The sequence below is a fragment of the Delphinapterus leucas genome, chromosome 2, assembly GCF_059928025.1.
Source record: "Delphinapterus leucas isolate spDelLeu-1000000601 "Yukka" chromosome 2, BTC_Dleu_Yukka2, whole genome shotgun sequence".
Lineage (NCBI taxonomy): Eukaryota > Metazoa > Chordata > Mammalia > Artiodactyla > Monodontidae > Delphinapterus > Delphinapterus leucas.
The window spans coordinates 181,292,782-181,316,667 of record NC_143130.1 but is presented as its reverse complement, the minus strand read 5'-3'; the positions used below and the strand labels follow the sequence as shown (position 1 = coordinate 181,316,667).

Here is a 23,886-nt window from a genome sequence, read left to right as displayed (position 1 = left end):
CTGGGCTCCCAAGGTCCCCAGCCCTGCCGGCCACAGTAGGTGTTATGCGAGGTGGCCTGGCAGTCTTGGCCGGCCACCAGTTATTGCTCGGGGTCCCGGCATAGTTGTCACAGTGTGACAGCTGGTATGACGCCTGGGGCCAGGGGCTCCTGGTCACCGTCTCCTCAGGTGAGTCCTCACCCCCTCCATACTTCCACCACACTTGGGGAGACCCGTGGTGTCAGGGTCTCAATGTCAGAAGTGCGGGGCACTTTGGAGGACCAGAAAGGGAGCCAGGGAGAGGGTCCCCATAAAAGGGGTCCAGAGATGGACCTCCCTGCCCCAAGGACGCCGCAGTGCGGGGACAGCCAAGGCAGCTCCTTCGGCTGGTCTGGCCATTTGATTCGAGCTTCACCGCGTCACCAGGGGCTTCCGTCAGCTTTCTGGGGCAGGCAGCTGGCTGTTTGACGTTGGTTGGACTTCTGAGTTTGAGTTAAGGATTCATGATTCATGGTCAGGCAGACTAGGCGGGCAGTGGTCTGGCTTCTGGGCGCCAGGCTGGGATGTGGGGTCTCCGGGTGAGCCTGGAGGGGGCAGGGCCATCAGAGGGTTCCGGGGCCCTCCGGATAAGTGACTCGGACCGTCGGCTCCCCGGGCGCCATGCGGCCGTGCCGGGCCGCCGTGGTTTTTGTGAGGTGAAGCTGGAGATCCCACCACAGTGATTACTACGGTATAGACGCCTGGGGCCAAGGGATCTATGTCACCGTCTCCTCAGGTAAGAATGGCCCCTCCAGGGCCTTTATTTTCTGCTCCTCTCTCTGGGGTTTCTGGGCATCGCCGTCTGGTCCTCAGGACGTGTCTGTGTCCGCCGGGGGACTGGGCAGACTGACCAGGAGGGGACCAGGACCAGGCGCCCTAGGGATTTCAGAGCCTCCGGATTTTCTGATGTCTTTCAAAAATCGGAATACTGCCGGCATTCAAGAGGCGGCTGCAGGCGGGAAGGGCCACCTGTGGGGGAGTCCCAGGACCCCCTCGGCGGCAGGACAGTTTGGTCTATGGCAAGAGATAATTTGGCTGCTACAATCATAGAGTCAGTTGAGGACTGTGCCTTGATGATTGTGTTTCTAGAACCACAGGAATGCCACATGTGGAAGGCATAGTGAAATATCCCCTTCAGATATGAGGTGTGCTCTGTGCTAGATTGTACTTCAAATTCTTTATTGGTTAGGATTAGAATTGTCTGGGTGAGGATGGACGTGTAGTGTCCCGATCTTGGTGAGAGCGGTGTGCCCCAGCCCCCCGAAAGGAAGAGCCTGGGGAGGTTACAGGTACCGGGCTTTGTGGGGACACTTGCTAGGAGAAAGATACATGTTCATCATAAGAGGCATGCTTATGAAATACTAAAAGACAGGATATGCTTCAAGGGGGTCCTGATGATTAGGGAAATTGTGACTTTAGAATGTGAGAGACTTTTAAAGTATTTTAAATTTTATCATTCAATTAACAACTGTGAACCCTGTCTTTGGGGAGTTGATAGGGGTGCAAGTTTGGCCGAGAAGTAGTAACTCGGTACTGTCGGCCCCCTGCCCTGTTTCAAGGCTGAGTTTTGGCAACAATAAATTCGGCTTATTTTTTTAATTAATTGGTGGTGCTGAGTTAGTCAAGATGGCCGCGTGTGGGGCTGGCCCCCTGCAGCAGGTGGCAGGAAGCAGATCAGCTGAGAGTCTATTTTAGGAAGCAAGAAAACACAGTTGGTAAATTTATAGCTCATGGCCACCAAGGTGTGGTTTGGTGAGGGTGTTGCTCGGCCCACAAAACTGAAAATGCTCCACTGAACGCAACAACACCTGGAAAATTTGCATTTCTAAATTAAGGCAAAGATGTTGACAGAAACTAGAAGGTTCCCCTTTTCACTATTTGAATCTATTTCAGTTTTAGCTTATCAACTGCTCGTTTATATTCATTTTCAAAGTAAATATTTAAGAAAGTAAATCGTCTTAGGTGCACTTTATCAGTGCATTCGTATAACGTTCTAATGGGGTGTTCCTTCAAGGTAATTAATCCCAAACCATCCTCCGGTGCCCCGAAGCTCTGTTTTCACTATGAGTGTGCCCACAATCCATAGCCGGTCGATTTTCTCTTCGTGACTAAGAAACACTCTGGTATTCTGATACGGTTGCCCTCCTCTCAGTATTTTTCAAGACCACTTTGCAGGTATCCAGCTCAGGACAGATTTTAGGTGAAATGTGTGCATTCGTCATGAATTATTTCAGTTAACCATGTTGGTTGGTGGATTGAGGAGACGCAGGCGGGTGCGAGTCCGGAAGGACTCAGGACGCTTTGGAAGGGCCGTCTCTGTTCTGAGTCATCGGTCCAGCCAGCATCTTAGTGGAAGGAGCTCCCGTGGAGGGTCCGAGAGCGGGTGCCTCCAGGCCCGCCGTGGCTGGGGGTCTCCTGGGACCGCCCGGAGCAGGGGATGGCAGTCCTGGCTTCTGCCACCGGCCAGTGGGCTAGTGGTGAATCAGCCGTTTTTAAGGGATTTGGAGGAATTCTTCCAGGCCAAAGACCCCCCGGGACTTGCCAGTGACCGGGAGCCTGGAAAGGTAAGAGGAAGGCTGCCAGCGCTGCCAGATTTGCGGCTCCGGGAAATCTGTATGAAACGTTTTTGTTTTCACTTGAAGGGGAATCAGTCTTTGACTATCGCCTGTGTGGGTCCGGGTGCTTCACACACCAGGGCACCCCTTAACGTGTCCTCGCTTAAGCGGGAAAGGTGGCTCTGGGTTTTAGATCGTTGCTGTGCACTGGAAAGCAGCCTCCGCTTTCTGCAGAGCTTTGGGATAAAGAGCACAACTGTGCGCGGCAATTCACATAAAATGCGTTTCCCGTCATCGTTAATGAGGATTTTTCCTGGAGGGGATTTTGTCAAGTCGGACTCATTTGAGACTCGGGGGTGAGAGGAATTGGGGCCACGGGCATGTGCCCGGGAAGGCCAAGGCGCCGAGGGAAGCGTCCCCGAGGCTCTCCTCTCCCCGGAGAAGCCACACTGCCCATTCTAGAGAGACTGGGACCGTCCTTCTGATGATGGCAAATGCGCCTAGGCTCTTGCAAGATGCTTTAGGGAATGTAAAGTCGCCAGCAAGCATTATCCCAGGTAGCCGAGGAAGGTGGTGGCTGACACTGCTGGGAGCCGAAGCCGGCCGGGCCCGGGGCAGGCACGGAGGAATCGGGTGCCCAGTGGGAAGGGGAGGGCAGGGACTCCGGGGAGAGGAGAGAGCAAGGGGCACAAAGGGACCTGACCCCGGGCCCAGCCCAGCTGTGCGGAATTCCTGGACCGGGTGCCTTAGCCGAGGCAAGTGGGTCTGGTGCTTTCTGGCTAGAACCACTGGGCTTTCAGGACTCTGCAGGGCTACCCTGGGCTGCCCATAGCAGGCCTCAGCTGAGCTGGACAAAATCGGACTGAACTGGGCTTTCTGAGCTGAGCTGGATTGGACTGAGCTGAGCCGGGCTTAGTGGGGCTGAGTGGGGCTGAACTGGGCTGAGCTGAGCTGGGCTGGGCTGCGCTGCGGTGGTCTGAACTGGACTGAACTGGGCTGAGCTGGTCTGAGCTGGGCTGAGCTGGGCTGTGCTGAGCTGGGCTGAGCTGGGCTGAGCTGGGCTGAGCTGAGCTGAGCTGAGCTGAGCTGGGCTCTGCTGAGCTGGGCTGGGCTGAGCTGGGCTGAGCTGGGCTGAGCTGGGCTGTGCTGAGCCGGGCTGAACTGGGCTAAGCTGAGCTGAGCTGGGCTGAGCTGGGCTGAGCTGAGCTGGGCTGAGCTGGGCTCTGCTGAGCTGAGCTGGGCTGAGCTGGGCTGAGCTGGGCTCTGCTGAGATGGGTTGGGCTGAGCTGGGCTGAGCTGGGCTGAGCTCGGCTCTGGGCTGAGCTGGGCTGGGCTCTGCTGAGCTGGGCTGGGCTGAGCTGGGCTGAGCTGGGCTGTGCTGAGCTGGGCTGAGCTGGGCTGAGCTGGGCTCTGCTGAGCTGGGCTGAGCTGAGCCGGGCTGAACTGGGCTAAGCTGAGCTGAGCTGGGCTGAGCTGGGCTGAGCTGGGATGAGCTGTGCTGGGCTGAGCTGGGCTGAGCTGAGCTGGGCTGAGCTGGGCTGTGCTGAGCTGACCTGGGCTGGGCTGAGCTGGGCTGGGCTGAGCTGGGCTGAGCTGAGCTGGGCTGGGCTGAACTGGGCTGAGCTGGGCTGAGCTGAGCTGGGCTGAGTTGGGCTGAGCTGGGCTGTGCTGAGCTGGGCTGAGCTGGGCTGAGCTGGGCTGGGCTGAGCTGAGCTGAGCTGGGCTGAGCTGAGCTGCGCTGAGCTGGGCTGTGCTGAGCTGGGCTGAGCTGGGCTGAGCTGGGCTGAGCTGAGCTGAGCTGAGCTGGGCTGAGCTGAGCTGGGCTGAGCTGGGCTGTGCTGAGCTGGGCTGAGCTGGGCTGAGCTGGGCTGTGCTGAGCTGGGCTGAGCTGGGCTGAACTGGGCTGAGCTGGGCTGAGCTGAGCAGGGCTGAGCTGGGCTGAGCTGGGCTGAGCTGAGCTGGGCTGAGCTGTGCTGGGCTGTGCTGAGCTGGGCTGGGCTGAGCTGGGCTGAGCTGGGCTGAGCTGTGCTGGGCTGTGCTGAGCTGGGCTGGGCTGAGCTGGGCTGAGCTGGGCTCTGCTGAGCTGGGCTGAGCTGTGCTGGGCTGTGCTGGGCTGAGCTGGGCTGAGCTGAGCTGAGCTGAGCTGGGCTGAGCTGTGCTGGGCTGTGCTGGGCTGAGCTGGGCTGAGCTGAGCTGAGCTGACCTGGGCTGGGCTGAGCTGGGCTGAGCTGGGCTGAGCTGAGCTGGGCTGAGCTGGGCTGTGCTGAGCTGGGCTGAGCGGAGCTGGGCTGAGCTGGGCTGAGCTGGGCTGAGCTGAGCTGGGCTGAGCTAGGCTGAGCTGAGCTGGGCTGAGCTGGGCTGTGCTGAGCTGGGCTGAGCGGAGCTGGGCTGAGCTGGGCTGAGCTGGGCTGAGCTGAGCTGGGATGGGATGAGCTGGGCTGAGCGGAGCTGGGCTGAACTGGGCTGAGCTGGGCTGAGCTGGACTGAGCTGACCTGGGCTGTGCTGAGCTGGGCTGGGCTGAGCTAGGCTGAGCTGGGCTGTGCTGAGCTGGGCTGGGCTGAGCTGAGCTGAGCCGGGCTGAGCCGGGCTGAGCCGGGCTGAGCCGAGCTGGGCTGAGATGGGCTGAGATGGGCTGAGATGGCCTGAGCTGGGCTGAGCTGGGCTGAGCTGAGCTGGGCTGGGCTGAGCCGGGCTGGGCTGAGCGGAGCTGGGCTGGGCTGAGCTGGGCTGAGCTGAGCTAAGCTGGGCTGAGCTGGGCTGAGCTGAGCTGAGCTGGGCTGAGCTGGGCTGAGCTGAGCTGGGCTGAGCTGAGCTGGGCTGAGCTGGGCTGGGCTGAGCGGAGCTGGGCTGGGCTGAGCTGGGCTGAGCTGAGCTAAGCTGGGCTGAGCTGGGCTGAGCTGAGCTGAGCTGGGCTGAGCTGGGCTGAGCTGGTCTGGGCTGAGCTGAGCTGGGCTGTGCTGAGCTGGGCTGAGCTGGGCTGATCTGATCTGGGCTGAGCTAGATGGGCTGAGATGCGCTGAGCCGGGCTGAGCTGGGCCGATCTGGGCTGAGCTGGATGGGCTGAGCCGGGCTGATCCAGGCTGAACTGGATGAGCTGAGCTGGGCTGAAATAGGTTGAGCTGGGTTGATTTGCACTGAACTGGGCTGAACAGGGCTGAACTGGGCTGAGCTGGGCTGGGCTGAGCTGGGCTGAGCTGGGCTGTGCTGAGCTGGGCTGGGCTGGGCTGGGCTGAGCTGAGCTGGGCTGGGCTGAGCTGGGCTGAGCTGGGCTGAGCCGGGCTGAGCTGAGCTGAGCTGGGCTGAGCTGAGCTGAGCTGAGCTGGGCTGGGCTGGGCTGGGCTGGGCTAACCAAGGGGGACTGAGAAGGGTCCCGCAGAAGTGGACTGGCTGGGCTGGCTCGACTTGGACGAGCTGCTTTGGGGGGGTTTAACCTAAGCTGAGCCCTGGGAGTCAACGCTGGGCCGTGCTGGCTGCTCTGGGCCGACCTCAGTGACCTGCTTGTGCTGAGGGCCGGTGGAGCTGAGTCTGCATCAGCCTCACCGATGACCTTCAGACCCTCCCTCTGACCCCAGACCCCCAGGCTGGGCCCAGTGTGGCTGAGCCAGGGGCAGTGAGGCCGCACCGGCTCCACTGTCCCAGAGGGAAGGCGGGGCCGCCCGGACCCCCGACCTACCGGCAGGGCACGAAAGACACTTCTCACGCCCCCTTTCTCTTTTGTCCTCTCTCTCGGGTCCTCAGGGAGCCCGTCTGCCCCGACTCTCTTCCCTCTGGTCTCCTGCGTGAATTCCCTGTCTGATGAGAACCCAGTGGCCCTGGGCTGCCTGGCCCGGGACTTCTTGCCCAGCTCCATCAGCTTCTCCTGGAGCTACAGTAACAGCACCAACATCAACAGCCTGAACATCCACAGCTTCCCGGCCGTCCTGCGGGAGGGCATGTACACGGCCTCCTCCCAGGTGCTCCTGCCTTTCTCAAGCATCCCCCAGGGCTCCGAAGAGCACCTGCTGTGCAGAGTCAAGCACCCCAACGGCGACCGGTCCCTGTCAGTGCCTCCCCCAGGTGAGCCGGGCTCCTCCCATGGCCGGGGGCAGGGTCAGGCCAGGCGCAGCTGACGCCTTGTCCTTCTCTGCAGAGCTGGGACCTGACAAGCCACCCAACGTGGGCGTCTTCATACCCCCCCGAGACGCTTTCTCCGGCAGCCCCCAGCGCACGTCCAGGCTCATCTGCCAGGCCACAGACTTCAGACCCAAGCAGATCTCCTTTTCCTGGTTTCGTGATGGAAAGCGGGTGGTGTCTGGCATCAGCAAAGGCCCAGTGGAGACTGTACAGTCCTCGCCCGTGACCTTCAGGACCTACAGCATGCTGACCATCACGGAGAGCGAGTGGCTCAGCCAGAGCGTGTTCACCTGTGAGGTGGAACACAAAGAGGGGATCTTCCAGAAGAACGTGTCCTCAGTGTGCGGCACCCGTGAGTGCAGCCCCCGGGCTGGGTGGGGACCCTCACACAGGTCTGCATACACCGCTCCCGACGTGCCAGCAGCGTCCTGAGCCTTGGCTTCTCAGAGCGGCCCAGGGCAGGGAGGGGCTGTGTGCAGGGCAGCTGGGGGCCCACTGTCCCCCTGCAGCGGGACCCTGGGCTCACGAGGGACGTAGCCAACTCGGCGCCTGCTCTTTGGGCTGCACTGTTCCTCCGCCTGATTTCACTCCAACCAACTCTCTTCCCACCTCCAGCCATGTCCCCCGACATCAGGATCTTCACCATCCCCCCGTCGTTCGCTGGCATCTTCCTCACCAAGTCAGCCAAGCTTTCCTGCCTGGTCACAGACCTGACCACCTATGAGAGCCTGAGCATCTCCTGGACCCGCCAGAATGGCGAGGCCCTGCAGACCCACACCAACGTCTCCGAGAGCCACGCCAATGGCACATTCAGCGCCATGGGTGAGGCCTCTGTCTGCGTAGAGGAATGGGAGTCTGGAGAAAGGTTCACGTGCACTGTGACCCACACAGACCTGCCCTCGCCACTGAAGCGCGACATCTCCAGGCCCACAGGTGAGCCTGCACTGGCCTCCTTCCCTCTGCCCCGGGCTCTCCCATGGTTTCTGGGGTCTGAGGACAACGAGGCGGGACCAGGAGAGCCCCTGCGCTCCCCGCCGTCCAGGACGGATCCCTCTCGCCCACGACCCAATCTCACCACCGTGTCTCCCCCCACAGAGATCGCCAAGCACATGCCGTCCGTGTACGTGCTGCCACCAACGCGGGAACAGCTGAGCCTGCGGGAGTCCGCCTCCGTCACCTGCCTGGTGAAGGGCTTCTCACCCGCGGACGTGTTCGTGCAGTGGCTGCAGAAGGGGCAGCCCATGTCCTCCGACAAGTACGTGACCAGTGCCCCGGCTCCCGAGCCCCAGGCCCCCGGCCTCTACTTCGTGTACAGCATCCTGACGGTGAGCGAAGAGGACTGGAACAGCGGGGAGACCTACACCTGCGTCGTGGGCCACGAGGCCCTGCCCCACATGGTGACCGAGAGGACCGTGGACAAGTCCACCGGTAAACCCACCCTGTACAACGTGTCACTGGTCATGTCCGACACGGCCAGCACCTGCTACTGACCACCCGGCCACCCGCTCAGGCCGGGGCCAGAGCCCCTGGGTGACCGTCGCTGTGTGTGTGCATGCGTGTGTGAAACTAACCGTGTCAGTGGGTGAGATGTTGCATTTTATAAAAATTAGAAATAAAAAGATCCATTCAAAAGATGCTGGTTGTGAGTGAGCAGTGCTCTCCCCGCGGGGGCCATGGCTGTGCTGCCCCCGCCCAGCAGACCGCCCTCCCCCACCACCCTCGCCCCCGCCTCCACACAGGCCTCCGACCCACCCCTGGAAGCCCTGGTGCCCCTTGCAGAATGCTCACAGCAAGCCAAGCCTATACTCACTGCTCCTCTAGCTGCTTCTACAGCCACACCGGGGGCACACGGGTGTGCAACACATGCACGCGCATGCACGCACACAGCCACATACATACATGCAGAGACACACATGCATGTGGGCATGCACACAGAGAGACACATGTGTGCATGCACACGCACAGGCACGGACACACAGGCAGGCACACACATGGACAGAGACATGGATGCATGTGACACAGACACATATGTGATGGACATGGGCACACACACACAAAAACATGGACACATGCACACGTGGACACACAGAGACACACACAGATACACAGGTACACGCACACTCACACATGCATGCACAGTCACAGGCACACATAGGCACGTGCACATGGGTGCTCACACAGACACACCTGCATGCTTATGGACAAGTCGTGGGCACGCAGACACATGCTGAGACATGCACACACAGACATATGGACACACACACACCGATATACTCGTGCTTGTGCACACTCACGAACCACGGCACATGCACAGGCTTGCACACACGGACACAGATGCCGACCCTCACCACTCGGTGCCTTTTGGCAGACGCGCCCGCCCCCTCCGGCGGTGTTACTCTGCACCACTCTGGCTGCTGGGCGTCACGCCCAAGCTCTGCTTGTCCTTCTGTCTCAGCTTGGGGGTGTGCCCACAGGCCGGCCCATCCTGGACTCCTGCCATGGCCACCATCCCCAGCCCCAGGGTAGCGGGCTCCGAGGCCCACCATGGCCCGGCCAGCTGCAGTTCCTCAGGATGGCGTGGGCCCATGCCCCGGAGGGGTGCCTCTCCCGGTCCAGGCCCTTGTGAGGGCGGCAGCGCCCCCATCCCCTCCCCCTGTGAAGAGGCAGTGAGAGGCTGTCCCAGAAGGGGCCTCCTTGGAGTAGGAAGCTGCAGGGGCCCTGTCTGCAAACACTGGCCTGGAAATGGTGGGCACAGAGCCGGGTGGGCAGGGAGGGAAGCGGGGGCCGAGCAGGTCTCCTGGGTCCAGCACACCACCGCCCCTCCAGGCCGCCTCCCGACCCTCCCGGGCTCCTGGCCCTTTAGGGGCCTGAGCCCCAGATGACCCCAGGGTCTCTCAGTGCGGGGGCTGCAGACCCCACAGAATGTCCTCCACCTGTCGTCCTAATGTCTCCCTCCCTGGGGGCTCAGGGTCTGTCTGGCCCCTTGGTCCCCCAGCCTTGAGTGCTGGTGGGGCAGACAAGCCAGCCAGCGCCCCACACGGCCTCCCCCGTGTGCCATTGGCCCCAAGAAGGAGAGGGAGGGAGGCTGGAAGGACAGGCCCTTTGGCACAGACAGCCATCTGCCCCCGGGGCTGGTCCTCACTGGCCGCGGGGCCCACCCCAAACCGCAGGGGACAGGAGGCCCACTCCCTGCCTCTCAGCCCCAAGTGGCCCTACGACCTCCAGGGGAGTCCAGGACACCGGGGGCCACTCCGCTGACCCTGGCACAGGCCGCACCCCGTGCATACTGTGCTGCTCGGTCGTGCTCTCTGCCACCCCAGGTCTCCTGGGACAAGGTGCTTGGGGTCGCCTCTCTGCTCAGCTTGGGCCACACCCTGCACCTGCCCGGCCCGGATCAGGTGGTCAGTGGCCTGCCGTGCCTGCCCGAGACCCCGCCTGGCAAGCCCGGGAGCTCCCAGCCCCACAGCAGGGCTGGCGCGGGAGTGCACGTGCCCTCCTGCCCACCCACCTGCTTCTGCCATGCCCCCAGCGCTCCCGGTGGCCGCATGGCCGAGGGGCAGACAGGGTGGGCCCTGCGGGCGCCACGGCCGAGCTGACCCACTGTGCCATGTCTCCTGCAGAGGGCGAAGTGAGCGCCGAGGAAGAAGGCTTCGAGAACCTCAACACCATGGCCTCCACCTTCATCGTCCTCTTCCTCCTGGGCCTCTTCTACAGCACCACGGTCACCCTGTTCAAGGTGGGCTGCCTGGCCGCGAAGAGCGGGTGGCACACGACCCCCGGGGACCCCCACCCCCACTCACGTGATCTCTGTCGCCTGCAGGTGAAGTGACGGCCAGCCAAGGACATGGGGGACCAGAGACGGAACGAGAGGGGAGCCGCCTTGGGGCCAGGGGGTCTGCGTGGCTTGTCCACTTGTACTGAAATCTTCCCCGTGTCCCTCTCCAGCTTCGAGCTCTAAGAAACCAGCTTCTCCCGACGTGGCCAAATGCCGTGGCCAAGCATGGAGCCCACAGCCGTGGGCTCTGCCCGGCCCTGCTTTGCAATGTCTCGCTTGTGGCCTTGAAATAAATATGTACATTTTATCTTGTGATACTGCTTCCTTGTGAAGGGTTTTTCTCAAGCCACTCTCCTGTGTGCTGTGTATCTCGAGAGCTGACCCCAATTCCAAAGGACTCTTTGGAAAGGGCCATCCGTCTCCTCCCAGGCCCATGGGGGACGTGCCAGGCTGGGTCTCAGGGCTGGTCCAGAGGAAGAAAAACAGCTGAGCTGGAGAGGACCCCCGGCCTGGTCTCCCAGCGCAGCCTGAGCTGGGGCTCCTGTGTGCGTCAGCGGGGACGCCGCTACGAGCCCCGCGTGAGGCCTTGTCACTCTGTCTCTGTTCCTAGCAAGCCCAGCCACAGGAGGGCTTGTCCGACCTTGGGAGTGCCTGGTGTGTGTGGGTGGGACTCAGGAGGGGCGCCCGGCACGTGTGCAGCCGCTGTGTGCCCTGCAGGAGCGCAGGCCCTCACCCACTGCCCAGCAGACAGTGACGGAGCTCGGAAGCGGGCGCAGAGGTCTCGGGTGAAACAGCCGGGAGAGACACAGAGGAAAGGCCCAGAAAGGGGGACAGCTGGCAGGAGGTAGGGGAGCCAGGGATTAGAGCTCGGAGACGGGAGCTGAGCCAGGCGATGCAGAGAAGTCCGGGCCAGCTGTGGCAGCAGGCAGTGGGATAGGAGAGGAGGCACAGGGACCAGAGGAGGTGGCCCAGGTGAGGGCAGTCTGGGAGCCATCTCCCCTGGGAGGCAATTTCAGGGTGCTGGGGGCCCACAGGGGTGGCAGGGGCTTGAAGAGGCGACTGCCTAAGAGAGCTGGCAGTGGACACGGGTCCCCAGAGAAACCCTTCCCCTGGCAGTGGGCTTCCGGTGCATATTTCTGATTAAACGGTGCCCTTTGCAGCCCACACTGTCAGGCTGTGGGACATTCAACGAGGGGTCCCACAGAGCACAGCCACCCCCAGTGGGGATGGGGGGGTTCTCATGCAGGCCACGGGGCTGACAACTCAGGACAGCACCTGTAGGAGTGTCTGAGGGCTGTCACAACAAAGAACCACAGGCCAGGCTTAAACAACAAGTTCATTCTCTCACGGCCTAGAGGCTGGAAGTAAGATCAAGGTGCCGGCACGGCTGGTCCTTCCGAGGCTGTGACAGGATCCGTTCAGTGCTCCTGGGGTTGCCAGCTCCTATTTCCTATTTGAACTATTTGGATCTATTTCAGTTTTAGCTTATCAACTGCTCGTTTATATTCATTTTCAAAGTAAATATTTAAGAAAGTAAATCGTCTTAGGTGCACTTTATCAGTGCATTCGTATAACGTTCTAATGGGGTGTTCCTTCAAGGTAATTAATCCCAAACCATCCTCCGGTGCCCCGAAGCTCTGTTTTCACTATGAGTGTGCCCACAATCCATAGCCGGTCGATTTTCTCTTCGTGACTAAGAAACACTCTGGTATTCTGATACGGTTGCCCTCCTCTCAGTATTTTTCAAGACCACTTTGCAGGTATCCAGCTCAGGACAGATTTTAGGTGAAATGTGTGCATTCGTCATGAATTATTTCAGTTAACCATGTTGGTTGGTGGATTGAGGAGACGCAGGCGGGTGTGAGTCTGGAAGGACTCAGGACGCTTTGGAAGGGCCGTCTCTGTTCTGAGTCATCGGTCCAGCCAGCATCTTAGTGGAAGGAGCTCCCGTGGAGGGTCCGAGAGCGGGTGCCTCCAGGCCCGCCGTGGCTGGGGGTCTCCTGGGACCGCCCGGAGCAGGGGATGGCAGTCCTGGCTTCTGCCACCGGCCAGTGGGCTAGTGGTGAATCAGCCGTTTTTAAGGGATTTGGAGGAATTCTTCCAGGCCAAAGACCCCCCGGGACTTGCCAGTGACCGGGAGCCTGGAAAGGTAAGAGGAAGGCTGCCAGCGCTGCCAGATTTGCGGCTCCGGGAAATCTGTATGAAACGTTTTTGTTTTCACTTGAAGGGGAATCAGTCTTTGACTATCGCCTGTGTGGGTCCAGGTGCTTCACACACCAGGGCACCCCTTAATGTGTCCTCGCTTAAGCGGGAAAGGCGGCTCTGGGTTTTAGATCGTTGCTGTGCACTGGAAAGCAGCCTCCGCTTTCTGCAGAGCTTTGGGATAAAGAGCACAACTGTGCGCGGCAATTCACATAAAATGCGTTTCCCGTCATCGTTAATGAGGATTTTTCCTGGAGGGGATTTTGTCAAGTCAGACTCATTTGAGACTCGGGGGTGAGAGGAATTGGGGCCACGGGCATGTGCCCGGGAAGGCCAAGGCGCCGAGGGAAGCGTCCCCGAGGCTCTCCTCTCCCCGGAGAAGCCACACTGCCCATTCTAGAGAGACTGGGACCGTCCTTCTGATGATGGCAAATGCGCCTAGGCTCTTGCAAGATGCTTTAGGGAATGTAAAGTCGCCAGCAAGCATTATCCCAGGTAGCCGAGGAAGGTGGTGGCTGACACTGCTGGGAGCCGAAGCCGGCCAGGCCCGGGGCAGGCACGGAGGAATCGGGTGCCCAGTGGGAAGGGGAGGGCAGGGACTCCGGGGAGAGGAGAGAGCAAGGGGCACAAAGGGACCTGACCCCGGGCCCAGCCCAGCTGTGCGGAATTCCTGGACCGGGTGCCTTAGCCGAGGCAAGTGGGTCTGGTGCTTTCTGGCTAGAACCACTGGGCTTTCAGGACTCTGCAGGGCTACCCTGGGCTGCCCATAGCAGGCCTCAGCTGAGCTGGACAAAATCGGACTGAACTGGGCTTTCTGAGCTGAGCTGGATTGGACTGAGCTGAGCCGGGCTTAGTGGGGCTGAGTGGGGCTGAACTGGGCTGAGCTGAGCTGGGCTGGGCTGCGCTGCGGTGGTCTGAACTGGACTGAACTGGGCTGAGCTGGTCTGAGCTGGGCTGAGCCGGGCTGAGCTGAGGTGGATTGGAGTGACCTGAGCCTGGTTTAACGGGTGTGAGCCGGGCTGAACTGGGCTAAGCTGAGTTGGGCTGGGCTGAGCTGGGCTGAGCTGGGCTGAGCTGGTCTGAGCTGGGCTGAGCTGGGCTGTGCTGAGCTGGGCTGAACTGGGCTAAGCTGAGCTGAACTGGGCTGAGCCGGGCGGAGCCAGGCTGAACTGGATGAGCTGAGCTGGGCTGGGCTGGGTTGAGCTGAGTTGAGCCGAGCTGGGTAGAACTGCACTGAACTGGGCTGAGCGGGGCTGAACTGGGCTGAGCTGGGCTGGGCTAACCAAGGGGGACTGAGAAGGGTCCCGCAGAAGTGGACTGGCTGGGCTGGCTCGGCTTGGACGAGCTGCTTTGGGAGGGTTTAACCTAAGCTGAGCCCTGGAAGTCACGCTGGGCCGTCCTGGCTGCTCTGGGCCGACCTCAGTGACCTGCTTGTGCTGAGGGCCGGTGGAGCTGAGTCTGCATCAGCCTCACCGATGACCTTCAGACCCTCCCTCTGACCCCAGACCCCCAGGCTGGGCCCAGTGTGGCTGAGCCAGGGGCAGTGAGGCCGCACCGGCTCCACTGTCCCAGAGGGAAGGCGGGGCCGCCCGGACCCCCGACCTACCGGCAGGGCACGAGAGACACTTCTCACGCCCCCTTTCTCTTTTGTCCTCTCTCTCGGGTCCTCAGGGAGCCCGTCTGCCCCGATTCTCTTCCCTCTGGTCTCCTGCGTGAATTCCCTGTCTGATGAGAACCCAGTGGCCCTGGGCTGCCTGGCCCGGGACTTCTTGCCCAGCTCCATCAGCTTCTCCTGGAGCTACAGTAACAGCACCGACATCAACAGCCTGAACATCCACAGCTTCCCGGCCGTCCTGCGGGAGGGCAAGTACGCGGCCTCCTCCCAGGTGCTCCTGCCTTTCTCAAGCATCCCCCAGGGCTCCGAAGAGCACCTGCTGTGCAGAGTCAAGCACCCCAACGGCGACCGGTCCCTGTCAGTGCCTGTCCCAGGTGAGCCGGGCTCCTCCCGCGGCCGGGGGCGGGGTCAGGCCAGGCGCGTCCCCACTACATCACCCTGCTCGCCCCCCACCCCCTGCCCTTCCTGTTCACCTTGCGACCCCTCCCCCCAGTACACACGGCACTCTGACCCTCACCTGCTCACTGCTTCCCTGATTTCAGCATCGAAGCAGACTCCAAACCGCTTGGTGTCCTCTGTGACGTCCCAGTCAGAGGACTTCACCCTAACCACTCCAAGGATCGCAGGTCAGCAGCCCCCCGCCCACGCACACCCCCATCTGCCTGCCCGGCCCCCAGCTGCCTCCCTCTGGCAGCCCTCCATGACTTCTCCCATGAGTCCTTAAGTCACAGCCTGAGCCAGGAAGTCAGGGTACTGACCTGAGGGGCACCTACTGCAGAGGCCACCTCAGGTCCCCGTGTGGCCATCAGCCCCTCATGAATGTGGTCAGGTCACAACGTGAGGGGCACTGTGAGAGGGAGAGCCCACAGGCCAGCTCCAGGCTCACCTGGCCCAGCAGACCCGCTGACCGTGAGCTCGCCGTGGAGCCTCACGCGGGCACACGTTCCCAAGGCAGCCAGGAGTATGGAACTGAGCCCCGAGACCCTCACAGAAGCAGGGTGCCACCCACAGGGCCGGGAAGCCGTGGCAGCCGGCGAAAGCCGACCTCACCCCCAGTTCCACCTGGCTCCAGGCTCTCTGAGTGCTGGGGGCCTGGCTGGGGCCCAGGGTCACACCTCACCCTGTCTGCCACCCTGGGAAGCGTGTCCTCGCTCTGAGAAGGGCAGAAACCACTGGAGGTGTGCTGGTCACACAGAGAATGGCAGCCCCCTCGCCGGCCCTCTGGAGTGCTAGTGAAGCTCCAAGCAGAGGACAGCGGCCGCGACCCGCTATGGCATCTCCGTGGGGGCCCTGCCCAGCTCATTGGTCAAGACGCTCACACCCCAGGGCAGAATCTGCTCCCGCCATGCATGTCCCCCAGGCTCGGGGTGGCCTGGTTGGGCACACAGGGCGTGGGGAATCAGGAGATAGTTCAGTCCTCCAGATGAGAAGGTCACCGCGGCAGGGCTGTGCACATCCACAACCCTCCCAGCGTGTGTCAGCCCTCAGCCCCAGCCGTGATTCCTGCAGCCGGACCATCCACCTGGCAGCCTTGGTGGGTAGAGGGCGGAGCTTCAAGAGGACAGGCTGGGCCCTCCTGTTCTGGGGCCGGACTGCCCTCCCATGGAAGATGACCTACCTGGGGCCTAAGGTGTGCTGACCGCACGAGCCAAGCCCTCCGAAAAGGGAGGGCCCCCTGACCCAGACGCTGCCCGGCTCTCGCACGGCCCACAGGCCAGATGCGGCCCAAAGCCTGATCTTTACAGCCTAGGACTGGCCTTTCCAGTTCTAGAGGGATGGACCAGGAGGAGGAGGGCAAGAGGACAGACAGAAACCCCGTGCAGCTGCAAAGCCTAAAGATATTTGCTCTCTGGCCCTTGACAGAAAAGTTGGCTGACCCCTGGGCTGTCGCAATTTATGGCCCAATAACTTACTGGTCACCATCACCCTAAACTGTCGAGGTGGCTGTCTTGGGGACGGTCCTTGAGCTCTGAGCACAGGTACTCGTGACCAGCAGCAGACAGCCAGGGTCCCACCAGAGCCTGGAGGTGTACTCGGGGAGGGCTGATGGAGACGACCCCCAGAGGGCGGGAAGGGGGCCGGCAGTGCGGGCAGGCCACAGCACCAGCCGTCTGTGGAGCTAGGAGGAGACCCTGACTCACCCCATTCCCCCACAGTGCTGTCCACCAGTCGCACCCAGACAGAAGCCCGGATGCCAGAAAATCCAAAGGACCCCTGCAGAGGTCAGTCCCTGGGGCAACCAAGTGCGGGGGGGGGGGGTGGGGGGAGAAGGGTGGAGAACTTTCAGCGGCCGAGAGAGCCTGCCTGCAAGCGAGACCCCAGCCCGGCTGTGGGCAACGGGAGGTCACCGGCCCACTGCCCTTCTGAAAGCAGCAAGGGCCGGTGGCTCTGGGGAGAGGGCAGGCCTGGGGCTGGGCGGTGACTAAAGACACCAGGAGCCGCTGGCCACCCCTCGACCCCGATCGCATCCACTGCGCCAGGGACCATCACGCACCCTCGCCAACATGTCCCTGTCCCCTGCAGAGTGTCGGAACCACACCCAGCCCCCCAGGGTCTACCTGCTGCGCCCTCCCCTGCAGGGCCTGTGGCTCCAGGCTCAGGCCAACTTCACCTGCCTGGCGGTGGGAGGCGACCTGCAGGCGGCCCGCTTGTCCTGGGAGGTGGCTGGGCAGCCCCAGAGCGGGCACACGGAGAAGGAGCCCAAAGAGCACACCAACGGGTCCTGGAGCCGGAGCAGCCACCTGGCCCTGTCCAGGGCCTTGTGGGTCAATGGGACGCCCGTCACCTGCACGCTGAGTGGCCCTGGCCTGCAGTCCCCGGTGACTCTGGTGGCACAGAAAGAACACGGTGAGGGCAGCTCCCAGGCCGGGGAGACAGGGCAGCCGCGGGCCCCCTGCGCCCCACACCACAGCCGGCAGCGCCCCTGGCCACCTCCTTCCACCAGGGGACCCCGGGGGGTGGGACCCATCGTCCCCTGGCCGCCTGGCTTCTCCCGATGCCCCCGGCCCAAAGCGTGACCGGGCTTCTCACTACAGAGGCCTTGGCGCCCAGCAAGCCTGCCGTCCGCGTCCTGACGACGCCCAGTCCACTGCCCGCTGCCGAGGCAGCCACCTGGCTCCTGTGCGAGGTGTCCCACTTCTCACCGCTGGGCGTCCTCCTTGCCTGGCTGGAGGGGCAGCACGAGGTGGACCCTTCTTGGTCCTCCACGGCGCGCCCCGCAGCCCAGCCTGGGAACTCCTCGTTCCGCACCTGGAGCGTCCTGCGCATCCCCGCCTTCCCGGGCCGTGCGGCTGCCACCTACACCTGTGTGGTCAGGCACGAGGCCTCCCGGACGCTGCTCAGCGCCAGCTTGAACCTGGACACTGGTGGTGAGTCACGCGGGTTGGGGGCTTCCATCCGAGCCGGTGGCAGACGCTGGGCCGGGGGCGGAGGGGCAGCCCCGGAGGAGCCGGGCAGCGGGGACCAGGCTGCTGCGCGTCTGGAGTGCACGCCTCCCTGCCCTGGGGGCTCTGGGTGCCCTGGAAGCTGCCCCATCGGGCCTGGCCCTGTGTCCACTCACCATGTGCTGGCCCACGAAGGGTGGGAGGTGGGCGCCCCCACCCCAGTCCCTGAGGAGCAGCCATCTCCCTCCAAGGTGCACCTGCCTCTGGGTGCAGAGCAGGGCCTCCCCTGGGCTGGGTGTGAGGGTGATCACCCCAGACAGCGGCCCCCCTGGGGGCATCCAAGCCTCCCCAGCCCCCAAGACCTCCGCCCATCCGGAAGCACGGTCAGCACCTGGGAAGCCAGATATGCCCGGAAGCGGGGGCTGGGTTAGGGCACCCAAGGGAGTCAGACCGGCACACACCCACGGCAGGCCCTGACCACACGCCACTCAGAGGGGAAGAGTGGACAGACAGTGCCAGAGAAGAGGCTGTGGTGGGGGCCCAGGGCTCACCCTCCCCTCTGGGGCATCCTGCCAGGCCCCCACTGCCGCCCCATCAGAGGGCAGCACCCAGACCGGTGCCCCCTCCCTACCCAGCCCAGCCCCATGGGACAGTGGTGGGCACCCTGGGCCAGGCAGGCAGCAGCACACACAGCCCAGCAGGAGCTGTAGCAGGGGGCCCAGGCCCCAGGCCACCCGACAGGAGCCAGGCAGAGGAAGGTGTCGGCAGCTGGGGGGCCCGAGTCGGCAAGGCGAGGGGGACAGGAAGGCTCCTGCTCTACTGGGGCCGGGCACCTTGCCTACGGCCCTGGCCCTCGCCATGGGCACCCCTCGGAGTGGAGGAGACGCCCGGACAGCAGCCCTCACACAGACGGGCCTGGCAGCAGTGCCCCCGCTGGCCCTGCAGGGTCCCCCGGAGAGCGGCTGCACCCCGGGCCCGCCTACCTGTGCCCCAGCAGGTGTCCTCCTGAAGTGCCCGCCTGGGGCACAGCCCAATTCACAGCACTGCCCCTCCCCATCCAGGCGCCATCTGTGCTGGGCCACCTGTCACGGCTCACGCCCCTCGGGCCTGTCTGTTCCTGGGTCACTGAAATGGCCTCCTGCCCCTGCCCCTCTCTCTTCCCCTGGGCAGACGGGCCCCCAGGCACAGCGCAGGCTCTCCGTGGTCTCATGCCCCAGGAGACCCTGGACCGGCCACCTTCAGAGCCTTGACCCACACCTCCCACAGGGGCCAGAAATATGTCCACCCCCCAGGGCCACACACTCTGGAGACAGGGTGGGCAGCAGAGGCGGCAGGAGGCCTGGCCAGTCCGCAGGGCCCCCTGGGAGTGAGGGGAAGAAAGGCTTCGTCCAGGAGGCCGCGGCCCGCACCATCCCACCCCGGGTCTGAGCCGGCAGGCAGCTGGGCCTTCCCTGCCCCGACCCCTCCTCCCGACCAGTGGAGGGCAGCCAGGACGGCTCCCTGCTTAAGGCAGCCTCGGCCGCCCTCTCCTCAGCCCCTGCACAGCCTGGCTTGCAGCCTCTCTCTTCGCTGGGCCAGCTGCATGCCCCCCGAGTTGTGGCTTGCTGCCTCGACGGGTCCTGCTGCTTTCCTCCAAGGACCGCCAGGGTCCCCCCGGTCCTCCATCCGTAGGCCACGCCATCCCCCTCCGCTCTAGGGTCAGCCCACCACCGTCCGCCTCTTCCCAAAGGAGGGGAGACTTGCAGCGTGCTCAGCATAGGCCAGCACCTGTGGTCCTCGTTATTGTTACAAAACAGCAGCTGGAACGCTGCCTCCCATGGGGTGCCTCGCCTCTCCCTCCTGGCCTGCTCTGCGGCCCCAGCACTCCTCAGCCATGCGTCCCATCCCCCAAAGTGAAGGCAAGGGACCTCGGCCCTCTGCCACCCTCGCAGCCAGGCAGCCCCCCAACTCCTGAATACCTCGAGTCCTCACGCCTCTCTCTGTTGACCCCACCCCAGACCTGCACGCTCCCTGCTGGTCTCGCTGCCAGCGTCGCCCCCTCCGCAGCCCATCCTTCACTCAGCAGCCAACCTCCGCGCTCCCTGCTGGTCTCGCTGCCAGCGTCGCCCCCTCCGCAGCCCATCCTCACTCAGCAGCCAAGGCGACCTTTGAACATTTACCATCGAGGTTCTGCTCCCGCCTAGGATGCAGAAGCTAGTGAGATGGTCGCTCATGCGGTAACAGGACGACATCGAATAAACAGTGAAACCAGGTTTATTTAAAGCCTCTGAAGAGCTGAGGACTCAGTGTCCAACTGACCTAGATCCCTAGGCCAGAAGAGGCTGTTGGCCACTTTATCCTCATCCCAGACAGGTGGACAGAGAGGCCTGGGCATCCACGAGAGGAGAGGGACGCGAGGGAATCTGCCGAGATGTAGCGTCTGTGTGGGCTGGCCTGGGGAGTGGGAATACGGATGAGCCCCAGACAAATCTCCCCCACCCGCTGATTCCCCCACCCAGGACTTCTGCTGAGTGAGCAGTGTCTGGGAGCAGAGCGAGGCAAGAGATCTCCAGCCTTGGACGAGGCTTAGATCCCAAAGCCCCAGTGGAGGGGCCTGACCCCACCCAAACATTCAGACCCAGGAGCCAACGATCCTGCTACCCAGCCCAGCTCAACTCCTGGTGAAAACAATGAGCCCCTCATCCTCCCTGCCCAACAGAGGAGAGTGTGTGCCCACTTCATGGAAAATACACATGTATAATCTACTTCAGGCTCACTGTCTGTCTGTGCACAATGTCCAACATGCAATCAAAATCTCCTAGGCATGCAAATAAGCGAAAACCTTCACCCGTAATCAAGATTTTAAACTAGCAAATAGAATTAGACCCACAGGTGACCCAGATGTGGGAACTGAAAGCAATGCCAATCATGTCACCCCTCGGCTTAAGCTCTTTTCATGGCTTCTTTTGCCCTAAGGAAAACTTCCAGATCCTGTCCCTGTCAGGACAGGACAGAAACCCTGTCCCAGGGTTTCTCAGACTGTGCCCAATGGGCTGCCCGCTGACACATTCCTGCCCCGCTCCAGAGGGGTGAATGGGCATGACCTCTCTCACCTGCAATTCTTCCCAACACTGCTTCCCCCACCCTAAATCTTTCCCACCTTCCCATCCCTCCAACTTCTGCTTATCATTCACACGAGCTCTCTTGTGTAACTGAGAAGACATCCCTGACCCCAGGGCTGGGTCATGGGGCATCTGGTACACCTGGCCTTTAACTGGATGGAGCAGGTCCATGGGAACCTGTCGTCATGTTTACCCATCTCACTGACCCCCGGCCTGCTCACCCCTGCGTTCCATGTGTGTAGAACAGGCTCCTTCAAGTTTTCTGTGGCAAAGGGCTGCTGCCTTTTAAATTTTTTCCAATGAATCATGGACCAATACCTTTGCAGAATACAATATGAACTAATTACTAGAAATCTGAGACAAACAGAAACCCAGATGTGCTGATTTTTTATTATTAGATTCAACAGACTGCTATAAAAATTTCCAATGCACACAATTTCCATACCTATTTCCTGTGCCCTGTGACCAGTGGTTCCCGGCCAGTACCACGTACAGACCCCACTTCCGGTAACTCTGGTCAAGCACGAGGAAAACCCTCAATAAACATTCATGGAATGAACGACTAGGAAAGTCCGGGGCATGAGACGGGTCCCAGGACCCAGTACTTCCTACCTGCCCCCGGGCTCTCCCTCCGGACTTTGGGGTGCTTTCCGCACAAGTGTGTTGACCTGGGCTTGGACGCTAGCAAGTCCCTCTCATCCTGCCTTGCACGCCAACCACTCCAACTCCAGCAGGAATGACTTTTTGATATTCAAACTTGGCCTTCACATGCCCTTGCTTAAAGCCCTTTGTTCTCAGGATAAAGTCACCAGCAGGGCCCGACCCCAGCCCCACTCTGGCCTCCTCTCCCGCCGCTTGGCCCCAGGTCCCCGCTGCAGGCACACGGAGCTCCCGTCCACTTTTCCGGGTCAGGCTCTCTTGAGACAGGGCACTCGTCATGCTGTTCCTCCTGCTTGGACGCTGTTCCCAGCTCTCTCTGCCTGGCTGGCACCATCTTATCTTTCACCCTGTCACAGAGCTGCCACTTCTGAGGGAGGCTCTCGCGGTCCAGCCTGGCCGGGCCGGGCCCCCTGTGTCCACATCGTTCTCAGTGCTCCCCACTCCCTGCGCCCAGTCACGCTGGCATGAACTGAGCTGTGAGCCAGTTTGGTTCCAGACCGTTGGCCCCACCAGGCACAGTGACCCGGCGGGCTCTGCGGAGCGCCAGCGGCCAGCGCAGCCCGGCAGGGAGCAGGCCGTTTGCATGTGCGCGTTGGGGGCCCACCGTGTGCCGGCACGGGCGCGGTCTCAGCGGCACTGGCGCTTCCCCAGGTCTGACCACCCTGCCCCCGCGGAGCCAGGACGAGAGCGGTGACGACTACTCAGAGCTGGAGGACACGGGCCGCCTGTGGCTCACCTTCGTGGCCCTCTTCCTTGTCACTCTGCTCTACAGTGGCTTCGTCACCTTCATCAAGGTAGGGTGGCCCAGGCAGCCGGCACCCCGTGAGCAGGGAGCCCGGCAGGGCGGCTCCCCTCCCTCCACCCACAGCCCTAGCATAGGACAGGCATTTGGACCTGCGCTCGTGGGGGTCAAGGAGGTGGGGTCCCTGACTCAGCTGGGCGGGGGGGCCCTGACCTGGGGGCCTGCACCCTGTCTTCTGGGACCCCGCCGCCTTCCTGACCCTGGGGCTCTTGCTGCAGGTGAAGTAGTCCCAGAGAGCTGGTGCCAGCACTGCAGCGGGGGAAGCTTGGCCTCCACACCGCCCACTGCTGCCAGAGGGCAGGACTCCACCCTGTGCACAGAGGCCTCCAGCCCCACCCCTGACCCCACTCACCCTCCTCTGCCCACGGCAGAGCCCAGCCCCCGACACAGAGAGGAGGGCATCATGGTACAGGGAGGTGGGTGGCTCCCCCAGCTGGCCCTGAGCCAGCGGTCCTGACTGTGGCCCCCTTACCTTCCCGCCCACCGTCCAGCCCCATAAACAGCTTTGGCTCATGTCACCTGCCTCCTGTTTCTGTGTCCCAGCCTTTCGGGTCTCCCCAGGTCAGAGAACCCAGAAGGCTGAGGGCAAACATCCGAGGACAGGGGTCGGCAGGGTCAGGGCATGCATCAAGGAGCTGCCGCGACAAGGAAGCTGGGAGAGCTCCCTGCACCAAAGGCCCTGCTGCCCACACCAGACATGTGCCCATCCACACAGGCAGGCACACGTGCACACATGCATGTGCACATGCAGGCACTCCTCACACACAGGAGCATGTGTGCGCCTACACATGCAGTGCACACATGGGTCCGCACCCTGCAAGCACAAGCACACGCACGTGTGCAAACACATGCAAAAGCAAGGGCATATGCACGTGGGCACACGTGTGCGGGTCTGCAGCCACGCGCACACACGGATTCACACACACACACACAGGCACACGTGTGCTCATGCAGCACACACACGCACACGCACAGGAGACAGCACTGAGTGGTGGTGGCGGGAGCAGCTGGGCGCACAGAGCAGCCCTCGCCATCTGCACGGCTCGGGCAGCCCCCAAGCCCTCCACGCATCCACCCCTCCGTCAGACGCGGCGACAGCACCCCTCACGCAGGGCGGGCTGGGGAGTAGACAAAGTGATGCCTCACAGGGCTTGGAGAAGACGCTGGTCCTGGCCAGCACCTGGTCACTCCCCGCCACTGCCCGGAGTCCCCGCGGCAGGCGAGGGAGTGGACCTGGCCCTGATCAGCCGCAGGCTTTCTCGCCCCGCCAGGAGGGGCGGCCAGTGTGGCGGACACCTGCCCGGGTGCCAGCCTCGGGCATCCTCCCTGCTTCCCCACCCGCGGACCAGGGCGGGGGTGCGGGGTCGGCGCCGAGGCCGTGCCCTCCCTGGCCGGTCTGCGTGTCAGGCGTCATGCTCTCGCCCCCCTCGCTGGCTCCTGGACGCCACGCTGTCGGCTTCCCCTTGTCACTGGTTGTGCCCTGCAGCCCCCAACCCAGCCTGTGGCCCAACAGCATTTGTCCACGGCTGGCATTCCTCTCTTGTCCCCAAATGTGGACCTCATTCCACATGTTGGCGCTGGAAGTCAACAACACATCTCACCCTCAACACACCCGCCACCGAACATCTGGCTGGCGGGCTGGACACGGTCCTGGAGACGTC

The 23,886-nt window shown here is 62.5% G+C and overlaps 4 gene segments (V, D, J or C); all 4 read left to right on the top strand.

Annotated features, from left to right (window-relative positions):
• The window catches only part of LOC111171330 (immunoglobulin heavy constant gamma 2-like), an 83,652-nt gene that overhangs the window by 20,318 nt on the left and 39,448 nt on the right, over positions 1-23,886 (top strand).
• Positions 41-10,777, top strand: LOC111175983 (Ig mu chain C region membrane-bound form-like). The segment is given in 7 exon segments: positions 41-168; positions 6,313-6,630; positions 6,704-7,039; positions 7,303-7,620; positions 7,783-8,115; positions 10,308-10,423; positions 10,508-10,777. Coding segments are annotated over 6 exon segments (1,236 nt in total).
• Positions 184-23,886, top strand: part of LOC111171129 (immunoglobulin heavy constant epsilon-like) — a 112,984-nt gene continuing 89,281 nt past the window's right edge. The window contains exon 1 of the C gene segment in view: positions 184-754.
• Positions 10,532-22,474, top strand: LOC111175961 (immunoglobulin heavy constant delta-like). The segment is given in 8 exon segments: positions 10,532-10,601; positions 14,336-14,653; positions 14,822-14,905; positions 16,436-16,501; positions 16,803-17,126; positions 17,315-17,647; positions 22,075-22,217; positions 22,444-22,474. Coding segments are annotated over 8 exon segments (1,347 nt in total).